We start from the raw sequence: 21,482 nt of genomic DNA on the forward strand, positions 1-21,482 counted from the left end.
GATATCAGTGAAAAAAACCTGTGTTCGAAGTAAAAATACGGTAACAAACAAGAAGAAGTAGGTAACTGTTTTGAAAGCTTATCGGCCAGACGTAAAACGGTATTGGTACGCATCTGTGATATTGTACCGCTTATATAGAAAAATTCGGGCAGTGAATTTTTCTTGAATCGCATGACTGAATAAAAATAAGAAAACAAGAAATTAAAACAGCAACATTGTTTGTTTTTATCCCGTACGCGCGCCCTTAAGAAAGCCATTTTAAAGTCAACTGTCAGAACTGTTATTGCTGAGGGAATGGAAAGCAAGGTAAGTCGCTCACATTTGAACCGTCGGCAGTTTTATTTGTACCTCGTGAATTTTTCTTGAATCGCATAGCTAAAGCCACCAAATCACTGGGCGAAACCAGATGTTTAGTATTTTTGTGCGCCAAGCCAGTGCGCATACAATGGAAACCCTTTCAAAGTCAGGTGTCAATATCTAGCGAATAGAGGGAACAAGATATTTTTAGAATGAAAACCACTTTTATTTCAAACTCGTGGAGAAAGCAGTGCCTCACATTTCACAATCTTCAGCAAAAAAACTGAAAGTACAAAATACGGAGTTATTTAGGACGGAGATTTGCCTGCTACCACTCAACTTGGCAAAATGTGGCGCCGACAATCAACAACTCAATGGTCAAATCCTCAAGCGAAATAAAAATTTTAAGCGTTCCGGTATCAGGCAAGATCTACAAAAAACCGCCAAGTGCTTCACAGTTATAAAAAAAAGTGTATTCAAAATATAATGATTAAGACTGGAATTTCTCGGTAAACTCTGACGAAAAACAGAGCAAAAAAAGGTTAAAAGTCACAATTTAACTGTTTTTCTTTCATTGCAGGCAGTCGCTCGTTGGTGTCAATGCTGGAATGAAAGTGTATGGAAATACTTTTACTGAATAATTATTAAAAGTTACTTTAGTAAACACCCCGCCGACTGCTCCTGCCATCAGGTAACTAGAACGACTGGCATTGCTGTCAAGGTCACTAGTGAGGATTATGGCTGTACCTGGATATGGATTCCGGATTGGAGTGGCCAGTGAGCTCTGATATCTCCAGTGGGTCAAAATCATCACGAAGCGCTTGGATGACTGTTTTGCGACCACTCAAAGTTTTCAATTTGCCGTATAGTGTTTTTTCAAACCATGTTGCCTCTAAAAGAGGTCAGCTCGTCATCTGTATAAGCTAGAATGGATTGAATTTCCGAAAAAGATGCTTGACCTTTTTCGGCATTGATACCTGTTTTGGTTTTCTTTCGTAACGCTTGTTTGGTTTTCCATGGCAAGAACTGTCGTTTGGCTTTCTTCCCTCGTCTCTGGCATTTTCATTTTTTTTCTATGCGTTTTCTCGTACTTTTGAGGTTGAGTGGTTTCCTCCAATTCTCTAAAAACTTGAATTTCAATTCAATATTTGGAAGGCATTCGTTTTCTATAAATTTGTTCATATTTGTTCATATTTTCATAGCCGGCGTTAGTTGCATTTAAGTTTTTTACGTTCGTAACAATAATTTTTGCTCGCGACTCACGTCAGCGATATCGGTTTATGCATTAGTGCGATTCCAACCTAAATACCCTCTCTTTCGGTTGACGTATTGACCAATCAGAGCGCGTGTTTACCTTAAGCTATGCGATTCTCTTTGAAATAATTCATGTGTGAGGGTTGCTTATTATTTCCTTAGAACTAATCAAAAAAAAAAACACGGGCATAATTCAATAGATCACCCACTGCTAAAGCGTACCATTTTAATCAGGTCGCATTCAGTTTTCACGAGCCCCTTCAAACAAGCCTGTGTTCGAAGTAAAAATAGCGTACCAAACAAAAAGAAATAGGTTACTGTTTTGAAAGTTCATCGGCCATGCGTAAAACGATACTGATCTACATCTGTGATATCGTAATACTTCTCTTTGAAATAATCCATGTGCGAAAGTTACTTGTTATTTCCATGGTACTATTAAGAAACACGAGCGTAATTAAATAGATCACCCACCGCCAAAGTTTACCATCATTAATCAGATTACACCAGATCCTACAAAGCCCCTTCAAACAAAATCGCAGGGGGACTTTTGCTGTATTTGCTCCTCAGTGCTGATTACACATTGAGAAATATGACCTCTTTTAATTCTAATCTGAATGAAGCTCTAACTTCTACCAAAAATCACAGCAGAGAGAGAGAGCTTTAGTGGATAGCGAAGCATGAAATTAAGGAGGGACAGAAAAGCTGGTGGTCTTGTCCAATGTGAATATGCGTAATGATTTAATCATTTTTTTTTTATCGTTATTATTATAATTTCTTCTCTTCCCAAGAGTTGATACCGCTACTTGCGATGAATTTATCCAAACCCAAATACGCTCAGAGCTGCCTACAAAGAAAATCGCCTACTTTAAAACCCTTTACTTTAACCGTCGCGCCCTCGTGAATTTATGTTTTAGAAGATGTCGTTGCAGCATCGTACCCAAGATCGACACGCTATGCTGAGAAGTAGCATCTAAGAGTGTTGGACTTACAGCAATCAGCGGGAGCAGAGGAACGGCCATCTTGCTCCAATCAGCAGCTTGATGAAACCTGATGTCGGTAAAAGTAGTAGTAGATTCGACTAGCGGAAACAAATTACTCTTGAGGACTTGCGTCAGAAAGCGATCTCATCTGAATACCTTGAGCCATTAACGGGATGAGATCAACTTGAATACAACGAACACCTGCCGTATTGTTGGCAACGATATGTTACACAACAAATTGTATGGTCGCTAACGATAATTCTATTTAAGAGTGTTGGACTTACAGCAGTGAGCAGTAGTAGAGTAAGGGCCATCTTGCTCCACTCACAGCTTGATGACACCTGATGGCGGTAAAAGTTTTAGCAGATTCGACTGGTAGAAACAAATTACTCTAGGACTTGCGTCAGAAAACGAACTCGTTAGCTTGAGCCATTACGGGAAGTGATGTACATGAATACAACGAACACCTGTAATATTGTTGGCAATAATATGTTTCACAATAAATTGGATAGTCGTTACCGACAATTCCCTTTTATGGGACGAAGTCTACCTATTAAAGTCACGTTGCTCTTATCATTTATGAGATGATCTCCCTTCAAAACAGTAAAGATGATAAAACACGTGTAATAGAAAAGTGAGAAGTTTGTAGCTATAGTCATCAATTTTTAATTCTTCTGTTTGTTGTGTGTAGATCTTTAGTTCTCTATGAGAATAGGCGTTGCTGGATAACTGGTTTAGATGCAAAACGGTCACGTAAGGTACTGATTTTCTCATTCTCCTATTTTCTCATTTTTCCTCTGAATTTTAATTCTCCAGCTGAACAAATGAGAAAGAATATAATGATAAATAAAGAAAGAGGTTCCCCGCAGCGTCCATTGTAAACTTTCCCTTTGATTTCAAGTAAAGGAATACTAATTGTAAACTAATTACTTATTCCACGTAATCGTAGCCTGACCTTCGCGTTCCTTGGTTTACATAAACCCGTTTATCTCAAAGTTAAACTTAATGCATGATCTTTCGCTGTGAACAGTCGTGCGCCAAATTCAGAAATTATTAAGAAAAAAAATAGAATTTGTAAAGACATAATTCGTTCAAAAATCAACCGCGAACCCCGGCAAAGTCTTTCCACTGAGAAAGTCACGACGGAGTTGATGCGCTCACAAAGCGACATGACGCGTGAGCTAAAAGCAGCATCTTATAGGTATAATAAAATACTTGTTTCAAATATTCTCGTCTTGAAGGTCGCCAATTTTTCTTAGCTAAAGTGCAATGCATGCTGCGACCTACTCCGAAGGAGACGCTAGCCAAATATCCGCAGGCGGTCGCTGTATTTATATTTCACGACAAAAATCATGACGGCGACAGCATTAAAAGAGGGTAAGACAAGGAATATAACCAGTAGAACAATAACTTAAAGCCTCTTACTCAAATTAACGTCTTCGTAGGAACTGTCGTGACTCCTAATTTTCTCTTTAACGTTGATAAACGTTGTACATGAGTAAACCGAACAAGACGAGAAATTGAGTGAACGAAAATAAACTGTAGCAAACTGGCAAACGTTTAATTCAGCGATCAAGCAACCGTAAGGATGAATAATAGACACCCTAAAATTTGGACCTAAAAGGTGGAGGGGGTAGACACCACATCACAAATTTTCATCTATCTACTTATTTTCTTTCTTCTTTTCATCTTTTTTCACCATATTTCCTGCCCAACACAGCTAATTTAATTTCATACAGCTATTGTGATACCTTAAGCAAAAAGCTGAAGGTAGGGTAAAAAATCAAATGATCGTCTACGTTTTTGAATTTGTGTATTACTCCTGGAGGATAAAGGAAAAAAATTTAAACGTTGTATTTTCATAAAAAAATTGAAGTACCTTCTGTTTTCATATCGCAGTAAGCGACTACAATCTTTCCAGGTATGTTGGAGTAAAAAAAAATTTTCGCACCGACTGTTTGCCCTCCTTCGTTTGTCTAAATCTCTTTACACGTTTCAGCCGGAAGCTCTGGAATGGACCCGAGAGGCACTGAAAATCAACGGATTGTTTATTTCTTCTATGATACATTCTTAATTCTTCATTTTATTTATCTAGCCCTTGTATGAAGATCTCACCTCTCTTCATGTCTTTTTTAAAATAATATCGTTCAAAATTTGAAACAAAATCTTCTAGTCGGGCCGGCTTCCTTGGTACGGTTGCTCAACTCGCAAATGTCTTCGGTAAAGACGTAGTTGAAACTCTGGCATCTGATGTCATCATAACATTCCCGTAAACACACATCACCAGATGCCGCTTTTGTGATCTTTTTGAAGACATGTTGTCGCAGCATCATACCCAAGATCGACACTTCTCTTTTGGTGTTGCTATGCTGAGAAGTTGCATCTAAGAATGTTGGACTTACAACGATCAGCAGCAGCAGATTAAGGAACATTTTGCTCCGCTCAGCAGCTTAATGACACCTGATGGCAGTAAAAATGTCAATAGATTCGGCTGATGGTAAATTTTGCAAGCTCGCTAAGGCTTTATGAATCGAGGCGACAAAGTCTTTTAAAGGAAAAAATTCCGGAGGCATCGACGGTTGTGAAACTTGTTCCTCAATTTGATACTATTTTTCTCTTCCACAATCAATCATGCAATCCTCATACATTCCTAAACTATCCTCTGCAAAACAACAACGTAAAATCCCTGAGTTGCCTGGTCTGACATCGTAAATGATTTTAGTTTCCATTTGGAACTCAGCACTGCTCACATACGTTATGCTGAATTTTAAGTATGGCGCCTTAGGAGACGATAAACGCATCTAGCCATTTGCGAAAGACTGATTATAAAAACTATGAATTCTTTGCTTAAGGCGGCTGAATATATTTTCACTATCCTAATGCAAGATATTTAAACCAAAATTCACAAAGCCTAGCTTTAACAAATCGCGATCACATTTTCCCCTGAAATAAAGACATTATTGAAGGATCGGTTTGTTATAAATATATTGAAAAATTCGTTGCCACAGCAACGTTGCTGGGTTGTAATGCTGGGTCCAAAATTAGACTTGACTTGAATTTTCTTAAAAACTGGACGGTAAGTTTGTTTTAGATTTTGCATGCATCTTTCGACTGTCTAGTCTTGGTCTACATGACTGTTGAGTTTAAAAAAATTCTGTCAAAAAGTTTAAGGAAAAGAGGCCTTTTTAAGAATTCATCGTTAACTTTTTTCCCTCTGACAGAATTTTTCGCATTTTTGTAAAACACGCACAGAGCCGTTCAGAGTTAACATGCAAAAAATAAAAAAAATTCACCATGCAGAAACGGAAATACGTCAGATATTTTGTTCCACGTGGAGCTGATCGACGTGATGTGGTTGGCGATTTATTGTATAGACAAAGTACATAAGTGCGTATGTAACCCTAATTTTTCTATTCTTTGTATTTTGTAAGGGGACAAATGTCAATTGGGGCTCGCCTTGTATTTTTGTCCTACCATTATATTTTTGTTTATTTATTGCGTGTCTCTGTTCATGTATTTAGTTGTAAATTGTATTTTTCATTGGCAAATCTCAATAAACTAAACGAAACTAAACTAAGAATGGCGACCAGTGCTTCCTTCCCATCGTTGTTGTAAAGATCTTTTAAGTCATCGTAACACAGGCCGCTTTCTGCAATTTCCTGAATGATGTTTTGTTTGACGAGGAGCCCATTATCGCCCTGTGAATAGAGCTTGTCTTTGAAAGTTTGCATGCGATCGTGGCGTCCGTCAAGAAATTCCATGTCATCGAAAGTGGAGGAGGTGGATTTCACATTGCAGTTGTTTACAATGTCAGCGCTTGGTAGCTGCAACGGTGATTGAAAGAGGACACGGTGGAGGGCACATACATCTTCCAAAGCATCGCGTGCGTTGAAATCTTCATGAAAAACAGCTTGCTACACACAAAGGAGATTGCTTTTACATAGTTTTCCGTCAGGATTGAGAAGAGCGCTACCACCTTTGGCAAGTGTTTTGAGGAGTTTATTTAATCACTTTCACCAGAGTGTGGTGAGGGTCGCACAACAGAGCGAGGCTCCAAATTAAGTGCGAGTGGAAGGCTATCGGCGAAAAACACGTTCTTCAGCGATAGTGTTTCTTTATTTGAATTTCCAGCACATCGTAGGAGTGTTGGGGTGTCGAACACAGAAGAATTATGGCCAATTAAAACGGTGTGACTATGCGTACTGCTGGAAAGGAAAGTGGTAAAAGATTGAAGGCATTCGCTCAGAGGAATAGAGTGTACCGGAACATTCTCTTTGAGCAAAGTTTTCTCGCCATTCACAGTTTTGACAGTGAGTTTGTTGACACGAGAAGCATAACTGCTGATATTGCATGTAGGTACCACATATTCATTGTAAGTTTTTCCGTCTTTAGTCGTGGCTGCTAGTCGACAAATTTGCGCCTGTTTACCCAACAAAGTTGTTTCTGTGTCGAAAACTACGAACTGATAGTTTAGTGAATCGTTGTGTGAAATTTTGGATTGCGTCTTACGTTGTAAAAATGAAAGAAATGTAATTGTTACACTGTAGTAATAAATTAGTTCTGAATTTATCGATGGGATTTTGTTATGCAAAATCTCGTGACAGCGCATGTTGACCTAAAATGTTACATTTGCAGTGAAAAAATGCAGTGAAAATGCAGACTTACCAAACTACTTCTGGTGATGTTTTTCACCTCCTGAGGGTTTTCATCGTCAGAATCTAACACCAGCTTCCTCTTTGCTCTGACATTTTGCAGCTGCGTTGCTTTTTTTGCGGCAAAATCTGTTTACTTGACGACCAAAAACAACCTGAGTTATCGGCGTTGCTGTCTGTTTCTGTTCCCGTCTTCACTAGGAGACGATCCACGTCCTCCACAACCACTGTCCTCCCAAACACAGTTCGCAGTGGAAGAATTGCATAAATATAGTGTTTCCGAAACCAGCCACGATATAGGGAAAATAGCTCCGACGATCGCTATCGTGTTTACGGCGGGATTAACGCGTACTTTGGTCACTTGAGAGTGTTGTAGCTTTCCGTTTTTGAAACACAGTACTAATAACGTTAGAAGAAAGTGTAGGCAGCCTACCTATAGGCGTAAAATATAGTCTACTAGGCCGATGAAGAAATAATTTTGGCCTGAGCGCGGCGGGCCATGTTTGTTTGGTTTTTTTGTTGTTCTTTTTTTGTGTGTGCAACTTTTTAAGAGTCCCGGGTAAACTAGAACCCAGTCTGCGCGCGCCAAAGAAACTATATCCAGCCTCCTTAATCGAATTCTCACTCGGCGTTGACGTTCTGACTACTTAGACTAGATTTACACTAGTGGAAATTGTTCCGGATTCGTGATGAATCCGAAACGCTTTAGTACCGGATTGATTCTGCCGTTTACACGAAAGTGGACGAATCCGAAATAAAAACTTCCCGGTTTGGTCGTGTCTCCGGAGATTTTGAATGCGGAATTTAAAGTGGGAACTTTTTTTGAATCCGATAACTTTTGAGTCCGGAAAGTTTTGTCGTGTAACCGCTTTTTTTCTCGAATCCGGATATTATTTCCGCCTGCAATCTTTTGAGTTTGCGGTAAAACCAAAATGGAACTGGTGCTAACATTGCTGGCGGTGTCCGGTTGCCTAATCTTGTTGCAGGTTCAGGCGATAAATTTTATCATGTGTGCCGCAGTATTTCTGAAGAAACGCAAATTATTATTGCAAGGAAGTTTAACGTCAGCCACACTTAATCGCCGTCGACGTAGACTGCTTGGCATCTGTTCAACTCAAATTTGCCTCATTGGCATCTGGATCTACTCTAGCCTTTTTCGGGGGAGGCATTTTCACTTTGTCGATCGAGCGACGAAACAACACTGGGCTTGGTAACCATTCCATTTCGAATGTTCCCGGAGTTGTCGTTGTGTGTAAACGGTCAGGAATCCGAAGATCCTTTCAGTGTAAACGTCTAGGAATCCGAATACTCCAAAATTGATGAATCCGGAAACATTTACGAATCCGGAAAACTCTCCTCTAGTGTAAACCTAGTCTAAAAGTCCCTTTGTGAAACTACACCGACCTTTCCTAAAATGTACTTATTGGAGAAGAAAAAAATAAAACAGGACAAGCAAACAAACGAAAAGGATTATTGTTCACAGTATAAAATGGATTTCAATAGTAGGATTGCCAACGTTAGTGTGACAATGTACATTTCAAATCCTAATTCTAGAGGCTCGTCGATTGCAAACAACCGGTTACTTAGAGCTTGACCCATTTAAAGACATAACTTTTAAATAACATAAATTAAATGTGGTTTCAGTTGAAAGCAATTTTTTTAAGAGAATTGAGTAAATTTAGACAAGCATTTGAAGCAGTGCCGGCAGAACACTTCGTTCATGCCAAAAGTTTCACCGGATATCCTCGAAAAAAGTTTTAACATTTGCAAATGTTTTTTCTGGAAGAACTCCTTTTTCGCTTGCTACTCTTTCACACTAATGGATTGAGTGATGTCCTGAGTATCGACGAACTGGTTCATAGACGTGATCTAAAACGTTATATTTGAGTAAACATGCGTTGCTTAAGTTAATTATGCTGCAAATTTAAATAAACATGCCGAACAATAGTGACTGCAACTCGATAGCTTTAAACACAAATCTCTAAATTAAGAACCGATCGCATGCTTTGAAACCAATTAACCAAAACTCCAATAAGTAAAAGAAATATGTAGATCATTACAGAGATAAAAAGGAACAATTTTTGAGCTGTGTTCCATCATCTATGTAAAGTTAATCCTTTATTCTTTGGCTGGGCTCGGTCGTAATTCGAAGATCTCACATTTCCTCTGCAATTATTGCGTGTGTAAAGTATGGAAATAGGAGAAGTTGAAAATTAGGACACACGAACCGGTCACTGTAACGTTGTTTACAGAAACAGTGTGCCTTTCCTGCAGGTGCCATTACCCGACAAAGAGTAACAGAAGAACTACAGGGAGAGGAAAGATTGTCCTTAGATATTAAAATATCACCCAGTCGGTTTTTTTACCATGAGTGTTCTTTGTAAGAACTGTTTACCTGTCAGTTGAAGAAGTTTAAAATAAAGCAAATGGGTAATAATAAGAAAAGTCAAAATCATGTTGATTAACGTTCAGTTAGGTCTCATCTTTCATCATCTGAGTATAACGTGCGTTGGTTTAAATATCATCTGGAATATCATATGACAAGGGAGAATATTGTTTTGTTTCTTGAGTAAGCTTCCTTGATCTGACTTAGCGCAATTAGCCGCCGACCTACAACTCTGTCTTCGGTTCCCCATTTATCAGCAACTACTCACTGAAAGAGAGGAAACTGCTATGTAAACTTGTAGTCTTCATCTTCTATAATTTCTTTCACTTTGCACTTGTGCAAGGAAAACGCTTCATCAATATTCCATTTGGAAACCTTATATTTAAAACTGCGCGTCGCAAAGCAACCTTTTCTGGTCATGCTTGAGCCGTAATAAGAATAGATCCCTAAAACCTACACCTGCCGTGTTGTTAGCAAATACTTTATTTTGCGCTAATCTCAAGCGACTTGTAATAAATTTTGATATTACTTACAGCTTCCTGCTTATGGCCTGACTTTATAAGACGTCCTATGATTACGTTGCTCACAACACTTACAAGTTAACGTCCCTTCAAAATTTTACTCCTATACATATCCATATTAAATGATATGAAGAGAACTTATGTACATCTTTTTGACATCATCACCAACTGATTTAAGGCTTAACTTGCAAATTTCTGATATCTTTGTTATAAGTCAGTTCTCCTCCCACTAGCGCTTGTAAAGGAGAGTGGAGTTTTAGTTAACAAAACGAAACACAAGTAATGTTTATTTAACCATTGGCTCCTTATGTGGCCATATTTTGAAAACCCTATCATTACGTATGTAACGCCGCTACGTATCGTATCCTTACACCAATCTGTGCTTCAATTTCTCTCGTTGGTCGACAGCGTAATTATTATCATTAAGGGGATCATCTGGGAAGACAATAATAATATTATTGTGTCCAAAACAGCCCCAACAGCAACCCTCTTATTATTACCAGAGATATGAACGTCGGTTATGATTGAATACACGGATCCAAACGAATAATCAACGAACTCAGTTGTTATTTCAAAGCCTGCTAATACCATAGTCTGCTGGCGACACATTCAGATGCTTCGATACAACTGCTTCACAGTAGTATCGTGTAAGGCACAGGATGGAAATTGAAAAGTCCTGATTAAAAAACTAAACAGACTTAGGAAAAATAAAAAGCGCCATCTGGGTAACTCATCATTTATTCAACCTTTTGTCGATCTTATGGAGTGAATACTCCATTAGTAGCCCATTTTCGGCTACTGTTTTTCATTTCAGGCTTCCCGTGCATCAGTTCGTTAAGATGCCTGCCAACAGAAAGCTTTGCAATTTCAAACATGGAATTATGGAAAAAATATGGTCCACAGTTACATTGAATTGTTTCCATGATAACCCTTACAGCAACTTTTAAAAGATATACAAATTGGTTACGTTGTGATTGAAGACACGAGCCGAAAAAAATTGAACAACATAGTACCCTGCGTTAACCTTAACGACAAGAAGAAGCTATCCAATAACTTCTTCAGAGACTGATATGAATCAGCCTTTCTGGCCCCAGTAACACGAGTAACGCGAGGAAACAATTTTTTTTTTTACTCAAAAATAATATCAAAAAGGCTAATCGTCATGCACACAAAATACTGATGACCATGCTCAACATTATCTATCTATTCCAACACCTCCTTGTTGCTTATTCAAATCTGTCGAGCTACACAATAGCATTTCCTATACCAGACCGACATCATAATATAAATAATATGTCTAAGCTTAAGCCAAGTTATAAGCTAAGTTTTCTTTCAGTCTCTTCCCATTAAGTGTAAATCGAACATATTAGGCTTGCATTTCGCAAAAACGAAAAGGCCAGAAATGCTGTTAATCTTTCAGAATGTAAAAGTTATGATTACATACAGGATTTTTAGAAACACGTATTCAAGTGAAACTCGTTACCATCTAGTTTCAAAGCAATTGATGTATTCACTGTTTTCAAAACCCGCCTAACTACTAATGACTTATAGTCCTCCAGTGTACTTTTACCTATCTACAACAGATTGTACACTCTTGCTACTTATTTATCATAATTATATTTACTTTTACATAATTTCAGTGTATCTTATGTGGAGTTGGGGGCTACATCACAACTGGGCTACAACTTCTGTTTTTGTTTATTTTTTTTGTTTCTTTTATCCCGTCATATCACATTTTTTTATTCCGATTGACTTTTTTTATCAAGTTATATTTTTTGTGATGAATTCACGGGCTAAAATAAAGTGCTATCTTAATTCGCCTTCATAACGATAATATGTGATACTACAATTTGGTGGGATTGTGTTCCACCCAGAAACTTATAGCCGCTATACTGTCAATGCGAGCATTTTGCAGAAAGGTCGTGCATTGCAATATCAAGAGACTGTTTGCGACCAATCTATGCGTTGCAAACGACACTTGCATCCTCACTATGGCTACAGTCATGGCTTCCCCAGCCACGGAACTGACAATGAGACAACATTGCCTCTCCTCCTTGGCAGTTGACATCATCCATCCAGATTGGATCAGAACCCTGACCGTATTTAGCGCGATGAGGAGCCTGTGATGCACCAGAAAAGCCAAGCTGACGACAAACCACAGTAGCGTCATTGATGTCCCAGTCATCATCACACACTGTTCCCCACTTCCCATTGTGATAAACTTCTACGCGTCCGTAGTTTGCTCCACCGCCGATTAAAAGGATAGTTGCTGCGTAAGTAACGTAATTAAAGTGATGCGTGAATAAAAGATACGACTAATTGGTTTTAAAGACTAAAATGCCTCAACGACGATCGTATCATCCTCTTAGGCTGAATAATCATATCCTTTCCGAAACTGCCCCAGCAAAAACTGAGAAACTGATCCAGTGATTTTTCCTGAGAGACATTCCCCACGTTTTCAAATATTACGTCCAATTTAGGGTTGTTACTGCAAGAAACTTTGCAGTTAACGTTTTAATTTCCTTGTACAAAAACACCTTTGTGATTGGGTTTCTCTGTTAACGGTCTTTTTTTTTTTATCTTTAGAAGTTACCTGAGCAGGGTGAACCGGGCGAACATCTACAGTCAAATGAACCAATCGTATTGACACATTGGGCTTCAAATGGCAAGAAATTGATTCCGTCTGACACTCATCCACATCCACATAACATCCACATAACACTCATCCACATAACACTCATCCACATAACACTCATTCACATAACACTCATCCACATAACACTCATCCACATAACACACTAATAAGACTAAGGCACAAACATCGGCGATCATCAAATTACCACCGTGTGTGCCTTAATTATTCCTTACCGGTGCAAGATTTCCCGTCACCGAAGAATCCAGTCACACACTGACAACGATATGAGCCTTTAGTATTTTGACAATTGGCATTTGAATCACACACGGGTATTGAAGAACTGCATTCGTCAACATCTGCAAGCAAATCAAATTGTTAATAGTGAAGCTCTGATTGATACTTTTCACTATCCTTAAAGAAGAGAAAGGATAGACTAATTATGTTGGCGAAAAAAAATAGGGAGTTACCATCGAGGGGCAATGAAACCGTGGGAAAGACCAGACTGAAAATTATTAAGAGAAAGAGAGACAAATCGCAAAAACCAACCTGAACGTAGTTTTGAATTTTGAAGAATGATCGCGAGACTGTATTCTAACAACATCAGCAGCCGGATAGTAGAATAGAAATCCAACAATATATGTATGTATATATTATTTTTATCTTTTTAGTTACCTGTACAAGTTTGTTGATCATTACTGTGATACGTAACCACAGGTGTCCCAAGCTCACGTCTCGAGGAATAACGAAAGATTACTTCTTGAAAACGTCACGCGTTGTGTAACGCGATGTTTAGTCACGCGAAGAACCGTTGAGAATTTGAATGCGCTATAAAGAATAGTATGGGCAACGAAATATGGTCCATTTACAACGCTAAATATTCCGAAATATGAACATTTTACACTTGAGATTGATAAAGCTGACTCATTTCTTGTGAATCCGTCATTGTTTTTGACGATTTCCGCCGTTTTGGGTTTGCTTTGCCATCACTGTTTTTCCTGTTATCAGACGAAGTCAAGGCCAAGGTCCTCTTAGATGGCTCGTCATCCAATCAAACAAACCCCACAGCAATTAATCAAATTTCCTTGGAAGGTTTCTGCTACTAATGAACAATCCATTCCCCTTTGCTAAGGAGAGATCCCATAATCGATAGGTTGAACGGGCTAGGGTGATTATCTACCTCACCACTAGGTCTGCTTTAAATAACCTTACCAGAGCAAGATTTCCCGTCACCAGCAAATCCAGACACACACTGACAACGAAATGAGCCTTTGGTATTCTGACAATTGGCATTCACGTCGCAGACGGATATAGAAGAACTGCATTCGTCAACATCTGCAAAGAAATCAAATCGTCAAAAGTGGAGCTCCGATTCCTGATTTTTACCGCCCTATACTCCAAAGAAACGCCGTTTACTTTTTACAGATAAAGTTAAAAGGAAAAAATTGACAAGAGACCTGGTCAAGCCGGGTGCTGTTATCATTTAACCAACCGCACAGAAATAAGGGTGCACATAAATATATCCAAGTACTCATTGAAGAGTAGTCTTGGTATTTTTCTTGTGATAACACAATTCAAAATCACTCCTCTCCTTCCTTAAATCTCTTCCTAACTCTTTTACCTGAGAACCGAGGAGTTATGTGTCTAGCCCAGAAACATAACACACTGATAAGACTAAGGCCCAAATATTTAATCACACATCGGCGATCATCAAGTTACCACCGTGTGTGTCTTAAATATTTCTTACCGGTGCAAGATTTCCCGTCACCGGAGAATCCAGTCACACACTGACAACGATATGAGCCTTTAGTATTCCGGCAATTGGCATTTGAATCACAGACGGGTATTGGAGAACTGCATTCGTCGACATCTGCAAAGATATCAAATGGTCAAAAGTTGAGCTCCGATTGATGATTTCTACTGCCCTTTTAATCCAAAAGGAAAGATAGCAAAAACTCCAAACACCAGTTATTTTTTGAAATTATTTTTTTTTCTATAGAAAGGTACCGAAGAGTTGTGTCTAATACAAAAACATAACACACTGATAAGACTATGGCCCAAACATCGGCGATCATCAAATTACCACCGTGTGTGCCTTAATTATTCCTTACCGGTGCAAGATTTCCCGTCACCGGAGAATCCAGTCACACACTGACAACGATATGAGCCTTTAGTATTTTGACAATTGGCATTTGAATCACACACGGGTATTGAAGAACTGCATTCGTCAACATCTGCAAGCAAATCAAATTGTTAATAGTGAAGCTCTGATTGATACTTTTCACTAAACATAACTCCAAAAGCCTGGAAAGATAGCAACTGCCCTTAACTCTTAAAGGACTCTGCGCGGATTGGGTTTCCTTTTTATGTTCAAGGAATGAAAAGGTTGTGTTCTATTTCAAAGCTTGGTGGACAATGAGATTGAAGGTAAAAGGGATAATGAATAGAATTTGTTTCAAAAGTTACAGCCTAATGGTTAGAGATCTAAGAAAACTTTAGTGCAACCTACATCTTTCGTCAAATAGATTACTTGCATGAAACTCAAAATCCAGTGTATTGTTTTCTCCCAACCTTTCTCCATTAAGGCGTATGAAAAAGAAAGAAAAAAGACTCAAACACCAATTACTTTTTGGAACTAAGGTCACGCTAGAGTGGTAACAGGAAACCTAGTCAAGCTAGTCGGTGAGATTCTTCAACCAACCACAAAGAAATTGATAAAGATGGACACAGGCTACCTGGCCACTAAGTCTGCTTTCAGACTTACCAGAGCAAGACTTCCCATCACCGGCGAATCCAGTAACACACTGACAACGAAATGAGCCCTCAGAATTCTGACAATTGGCATTTGGATCACAGACGGGGATGGAAGAACTGCATTCGTCAACATCTGCAAAGTAATCAAATGGTTAAAATGGAGCCCCTACTAAAGATTCATCTCGGTGGTGTAATTGTTTAACCAACCACTTAAAAATTAGGGCAGATTTCGTTATATCGAGACAGGCTTTGTGGAAGGATGTAAAGCATTCGTTAAAACGACACAAATCCCACTATCTTTTATTCTATCTTTTCGCAACAACCACTTCCTTCATTTAAACGCGACAAAAACATTGGCAACGTTTTGGTCAGAGGCTCGCTACAACTGAAACTAATGACCAATCTGGAACTTTCAAATGCGCTCGTGCACGATGCAAACTTGTCCTTTCATTCACAACGTTTAAAAAATAACGGGACAGAAAAGATCCATTTAGATTACTGACCACTTTATGTGCACCTCCGCCAAAGCCATCTGCTGTACAGTGTATAACTTGCACTTATTGCAAAAAGATATACATTCGCTGAGCAGGAAGACGATTAGGTGACCGATTCTAAGAACACCTTCGTGATTACCGTAACTGGACAAGTATTTCAATTACCTAACCAAATTTTCATTATCCATTTCCAACTCATACTGCTTCTATAATTCAGGTTTCCCAAGTCACCATAGCTACAGTCATGATCACCCCTTTACAGGATTATGTCGCATATATTATGATCAAAAGTTACCCAAGGAGACTTAAGCCAAAAGTCCGCAAGCAGTCGCGGTATTTAGATTTCGGTAAGGAAATCGCGACGCCGACAACAATAAAGGAGGGTGAGACAAGCAATGTAGTTAGCAGAACGATAACTTAAAGCCTCTTGCTCAAATTGACCTCTTCGTGGGAACTGCCGTGACTCCTAATTTTCGCTTTAACGTTGATAAACATTGTACATGAGTAAACCGAACTGGACGAGAAACTGACTGGAGGTAAATAAAGTGTAGCAAACTGGCAAACGTTTGATTGAGCGATCAAGCAACCGGAAGGATAGATGATGCACAACCTAAGGTTTGGACCTAAAAGTTGGAGGAGGTTGAGCCACATCCCAAATTTTTATCTTTTTTTTTAATCATATTCTCGGCCCAACACCGCCAATTTAACTTCAAACAGTTATTATGATCACTTAAGCTAAAAAAAATAAAGGTTAGATAAAAATCTAACGATTGTCTACGTTTTTGAATTTGTGTCTACGTTTTTTACATTATCCGGGGGGATAAAGTAAAAAAAAAAGTAAACATTATATTTTCACAAAAAAATTGAAGTACCTTCTGTTCTCATATCGCAGTAAGCGACTACAATCTTTCCAGGTATGATGGAGTAAAACCAGTATTTCGCACTGACTGCTTTCCCTCCTTCATTTGACTTAATCTCTTTACACGTTTCAGCCGGAAGCTCTGCAACGGACCCGAGAGACACTGAAAACAAACGGATTGTTTGTTGTTTATTCTATGATACATTCTTAATTCTTCATTTTATTTATCTAGCCCTTGTATGAAGATCTCACCTCTCTTCATGTCTTTTTTAAAATAATATCGTTCAAAATTTGAAACAAAATCTTCTGGTCGGGCTTCCTTGGTACGGTTGCTCAACTCGCAAATGTCTTGGGTAAAGACGTAGTTGAAACTCTGGCATCTGATGTCATCATAACATTCCCGTAAACACACATCACCAGATGCCGCTTTTGTGATCTCTTTGAAGATATGTTGTCGCAGCATCATACCCAAGATCGACACTTCTCTTTTGGCGTTGCTATGCTGAGAAGTTGCATCTAAGAATGTTGGACTTACAACGATCAGCAGCAGCAGATTAAGGACCATTTTGCTCCGCTCAGCAGCTTGATGACACCTGATGGCAGTAAAATATTAATAGATTCGACTGATGGTAAATTTTGCAAGCTCGCTAAGGCTTTATGAATCAAGGCGACAACGTCATTTCAAGGAAAAATTCCGGAGGCATCGACGGTTGTGAAACTTGTTCCTCAATTTGATACTATTTTTCTCTTCCACAATCAATCATGCAATTCTCATACATTCCTAAACTATCCTCTGCAAAACAACAACGTAAAATCACTAAGTTGCCTGGTCCGAGATTGAAAATGATTTTAGTTTTCATTTAGAGCTCAACACTACTCACATACGTTATGCTGAGGAAATACTGACTATAAAAACTATGAATTCATTGCTTAAGAAAGCTGAATATATTTTTCACTATCCTGCTGCAAGATATTTAAACCGAAATTCACAAAGCCTAGCTTTAACAAATCGCGATCACATCTTCCCCTGAAATAAAGACATTATTGAAGGATCGGTTTCTTATAAATATATTCAAAACTTTGTTGCCATGGCAACGTTGCTGGGTTGCAATGCTGGGTCGAAATTAGAGTTGACTTGAATTTTCTTTTAAACTGGACGGTAAATTTGTTGTAGATTTTGCGTGCATCCTTCGACTGTCTAGTCTTGGTTTACTTGACTGTTGAGTTTAAAGAAATTCTGTCAGAAAGTTTAAGGAAAAGAGGCCTTTTTAAGAATTCATCGTTAACTTTTTTTCCCTCTGACAGAGGTTTTTCGCATTTTTATAGAACATGCACAGAGCCGTTCAGAATTAACGTGCAAAAAATAAAAAAAAAATTCACCAAGCGGAAACGGAAATATGTCAGATTTTTTGTTCCGCGTGGAGCTGCTCGACGCGATGTGGTTGGCGATTTGCTAAGAATGGCGACTAGTGCTTCCTTCACATCGTTATTGTAAAGATCTTTTAAGTCATCGTAACACAGGCCGCTTTCTGCAATTTCCTGAATGATGTTTTGTTTGACGAGGAGCCCATTATCGCCCTGTGAATAGAGCTTGTCTTTAAAAGTTTGCATGCGTTCGTGGCGTCCGTCAAGAAGTTCGATGTCTTCGAAAGGGGAGGAGGTGGATTTCACATTACTGTTGTTTACAATGTCAGCGCTTGTTAGCTGCAACGGGGATTGAAAGAGGACATGATGGAGAGCACGTACATCTTCCAAAGCATAGTGTGAGTTGAAATCTTCATAAAAAAGAGCTTGATACACAGAAATAAGATTACTTTTACATGGATTTCCGTCAGGATTGAGAAGAGCGTTATCACCTTTGGCAAGTGTTTTGATGAGTGGAAGACTATCAGCGAAAAAACACGTTCTTCGACGACAGTGTTTCCTTATTTGAATTTCCAGCACATCGTAGGAGTGTAGGGGTGTCGAACACAGAAGACTTATGGCTAATTAAAACGGTGTGACAATGCGTACTGCTGGAAAGGAAAGTGGTAAAAGATTGAAGACATTCGCTCGGTGGAACAGAGTGTACAGGAACATTGTCTTTGAGCAAAGTTCTCTCACCATTCACAGTTTTGACAGTGAGTTTGATGACACGAGAAGCGTAGCTGCTGATATTGCACGTAGGTGGCACATATTCATTGTAAGTTTTTTCCGTCTTTAGTCATAGCTGCTAGTTGACAAATTTGCGCCTGTTTACCCAACGAAGTTGTTTCTGTGTCGAAAAGTACGAACTGATAGTTTAGTGAATCGTTGTGTAAAATTTTGGGTTCCGTCTTACGTTGTAAAAATGAATGAAATGTGATTGTTATACCGTAATAATAATAATGACAATAATAATAATAATAATAATAGTAATAATAACAATAATAATAAAGAGTATTTCTATAGCGCACAACTCCAATAAATTGTCCGTGGCGCTTTACAACAAATAAAAATAAATTATAAACAAACTACATTAAGTAACATTCACTGGCAAACATTTTAAAAAGATAAGTTTTCAACACGCTTTTAAAAAAGTCAACAGAAGAACTCCTACGTATTGAAAGAGGCAAAAAACTCCACAATCTAGGAGCACATACTGTAAACGATCGACCTCCTTAAGTTCGCAGTTTTCAAGATGGCTCTACAAGGTCACCATTACTAACAAATCGCAAAGAATAAGAGCTCCTACAATAAGTTAAAAGATCAGAAAAATACGACGGGGCCTTACCATTAAGAGATTTATAAACTAAAAGAAGAATCTTAGATACAATACGATGCCTAATGAGAAGCCAATGCAGATCAATTTAAGCCGGAGTAATGTGGTCGAACTTCCTAGTCCTAAGAACTAGACGCGCAGAAAAGTTCTGAACAGATTGTAATTTAGCACCATAGGAAGTCCATAAAGTAGAGAGTTGCAATAGTCAAGTTTAGAGGTGACAAAAGCATGAACAACCATTTCAGTGGTTTCGCGGGTCAAATACTTTCTAATTCTCGAAATATTCCTGAGATGATAAAAGGAAGACTTGCAAACATCAGAAATATGTGATACCGTAGTAATAAATTAGTTCTGAATTTATCGATGGGATTTTGTTATGCGAAATCTCGTGAAAGCCCATGTTGACATAAAATGTTACATTTGCCGTGCAAAAATGCAGTGAAAAAGCAGACTTACCAAACAACTTCTGGTGATTTTTTTCACCTCCTGAGGGTTTTCATCGTCAGAATCTAAGACCCAGCTTCCTCTTTGCTCTGAAATTTTGCAGCTGCGTTGCTTTTTTTGCAGCACAAATGTTTTTCCTTGACGACGAAAAGCGACCTGAGATGTCACGCAGCGGGAATCCGGAAGCTATCGGCTTTGCTGTCTGTTTCTGTTCCTCTTCACTAGGAGACGATCCACGTCCTCCAAAACCACTGTCCTCCCAAACACAGTTCGCATTGGAAGAATTGGATAAATATAGTGTTCCCGAAACCAGCCACGATATGGGAAAATAGCTCCGACGAGCGTGATTGTGTTTACGGCCGGATTCACGCGTATTTTGGTCACTTGAGAGTGTTGTAGCTTTCCGTTTTTGAAACACACTACTATTAAAGTTAGAAGAAAGTGTAAGCAGCCTACCTATAGGCGTAACACATAGTCTACTAGGCCGATGAAAAAATAATTTTGACCTAAGCGCGGCGGCCATGGTTTCTTTTATTTTATATTTTTTAATATTTTTTTTTTTTTGTGCAAGTTTTTAAAAGTCCGGGTAAATTAGAACCCAGTCTGCGCGCGCCAAAGAAACTATATCCAACCTCCTTAATCGAATTCTCACTCGGCGTTGACGTTCTGACTACTTAAGGTCCCTTTGTGAAACAACACCGACCTTTCCTAAAATGTACGTACTGGAGAAGAAAAAAATAAAACAAGACAAGCAAACAAACGAATAGAATTATTGTTCACGATATAAAATGGACTTCAATAGTAGGATTGTTGACGTTAGTGTGACAATGTACATTTAAAATCCTAATTCTAGCGTACTCTCGTCGATTAAAAACAACCGGTTACTTAGAGCTTAACCCACTTAAAGACATAACTTTTAAATAACATAAATTAAATGTGGTTTAAGTTGAAAGCAATTGCCTTTAACAGAATTGAGTAAATTTTGACAAGCATTTAAAGCAGTGCCGGCAGAACACTTTGTTCATGCCAAAAGTTTCACCAGATATCCTCGAAAAAAGTCTTACCATTTGCAAATGTTTTCTCTGGATGAACTCCTTTTTCGCTTGCTACTCTTTCACGCTAATGGATTGAGTGATGTCCTGAGTATCGACAAACTGGTTCTTACACGTGATCTAAAACGTTATATTTGAGTAAACATGCGTTGCTTGAGTTAATTACGCTGCAAATTGAAATAAACATGCCGAACAATAATGACTGCAACTCGATAGCTTTGAACAAAAATCTCTAAATTAAGAACCACCCGCATGCTTTGAAACCAATTAACCAAAAATCCAATAAGAAAAAGAACTATGTAGATCATTGGCTGAGCTCGGTCGTCATTCGAAGATCTTATATTTCCTCTGCAATTATTGCGTGTAAAGTAGGGAAATAGAAGTTAAAAATTAGGACACACGACCCGGTCACTTTAA

General features: G+C 38.6%; 2 protein-coding genes and 1 pseudogene across 4 annotated transcripts in view; all 3 read right to left on the reverse strand.

Moving 5' to 3' along the window:
- LOC111341119 (uncharacterized) overlaps window positions 1-2,617 on the reverse strand; it is a 7,078-nt gene extending 4,461 nt beyond the window's left edge. Inside the window, exon 1 of the mRNA XM_088750860.1 lies at window positions 2,541-2,617. Within this exon, the coding sequence (XP_088606986.1) occupies window positions 2,541-2,570 (30 nt within the window). The 5' untranslated portion in view covers window positions 2,571-2,617. The remainder of the gene's footprint in view (window positions 1-2,540) is intronic.
- Window positions 1-5,166, reverse strand: part of LOC148738376 (uncharacterized) — a 40,943-nt pseudogene extending 35,777 nt beyond the window's left edge.
- Window positions 5,167-10,810: 5,644 nt separating this feature from the next.
- On the reverse strand, window positions 10,811-21,258 carry LOC148738378 (uncharacterized). 3 transcript variants are annotated; one of them, XM_088750849.1, is made up of 9 exons: window positions 21,078-21,251; window positions 17,082-17,422; window positions 16,843-16,992; window positions 15,487-15,609; window positions 14,834-14,956; window positions 14,470-14,592; window positions 13,935-14,057; window positions 12,959-13,081; window positions 10,811-12,359 (listed from the first exon to the last, which is right to left on the reverse strand). In XM_088750849.1, the coding sequence occupies exons 2-9, from the start codon at window positions 17,392-17,394 to the stop codon at window positions 12,049-12,051; spliced, it is 1,389 nt and encodes a 462-aa protein (XP_088606975.1). In that variant the 5' UTR covers window positions 17,395-17,422; window positions 21,078-21,251; the 3' UTR covers window positions 10,811-12,048. The 3 variants fall into 3 exon arrangements, with proteins under 3 accessions (XP_088606975.1, XP_088606974.1, XP_088606976.1); XM_088750848.1 differs by having other exon boundaries at window positions 20,026-21,250; XM_088750850.1 differs by lacking the exon at window positions 14,470-14,592 and having other exon boundaries at window positions 20,026-21,258.
- Window positions 21,259-21,482: the final 224 nt, after the last annotated feature.

The sequence above is a fragment of the Stylophora pistillata genome, chromosome 2, assembly GCF_964205215.1.
Source record: "Stylophora pistillata chromosome 2, jaStyPist1.2, whole genome shotgun sequence".
NCBI lineage: Eukaryota > Metazoa > Cnidaria > Anthozoa > Scleractinia > Pocilloporidae > Stylophora > Stylophora pistillata.

What these genes read in the sequence shown, in the direction of transcription:
- LOC148738378 (XM_088750849.1), bottom strand. Translation starts at nt 17,394, where the DNA reads ATGGTCCTTAATCTGCTGCTGCTGATCGTTGTAAGTCCAACATTCTTA. An exon ending in TAAAAAAGACATGAAGAGAG is followed by an intron (nt 16,993 to 17,081) that starts GTGAGATCTTCA and finishes GTTTGTTTTCAG; the next exon opens with TGTCTCTCGGGTCCGTTGCA. An exon ending in TGACGGGAAATCTTGCACCG is followed by an intron (nt 12,360 to 12,958) that starts GTAAGGAATAAT and finishes TTACTTACGCAG; the next exon opens with CAACTATCCTTTTAATCGGC.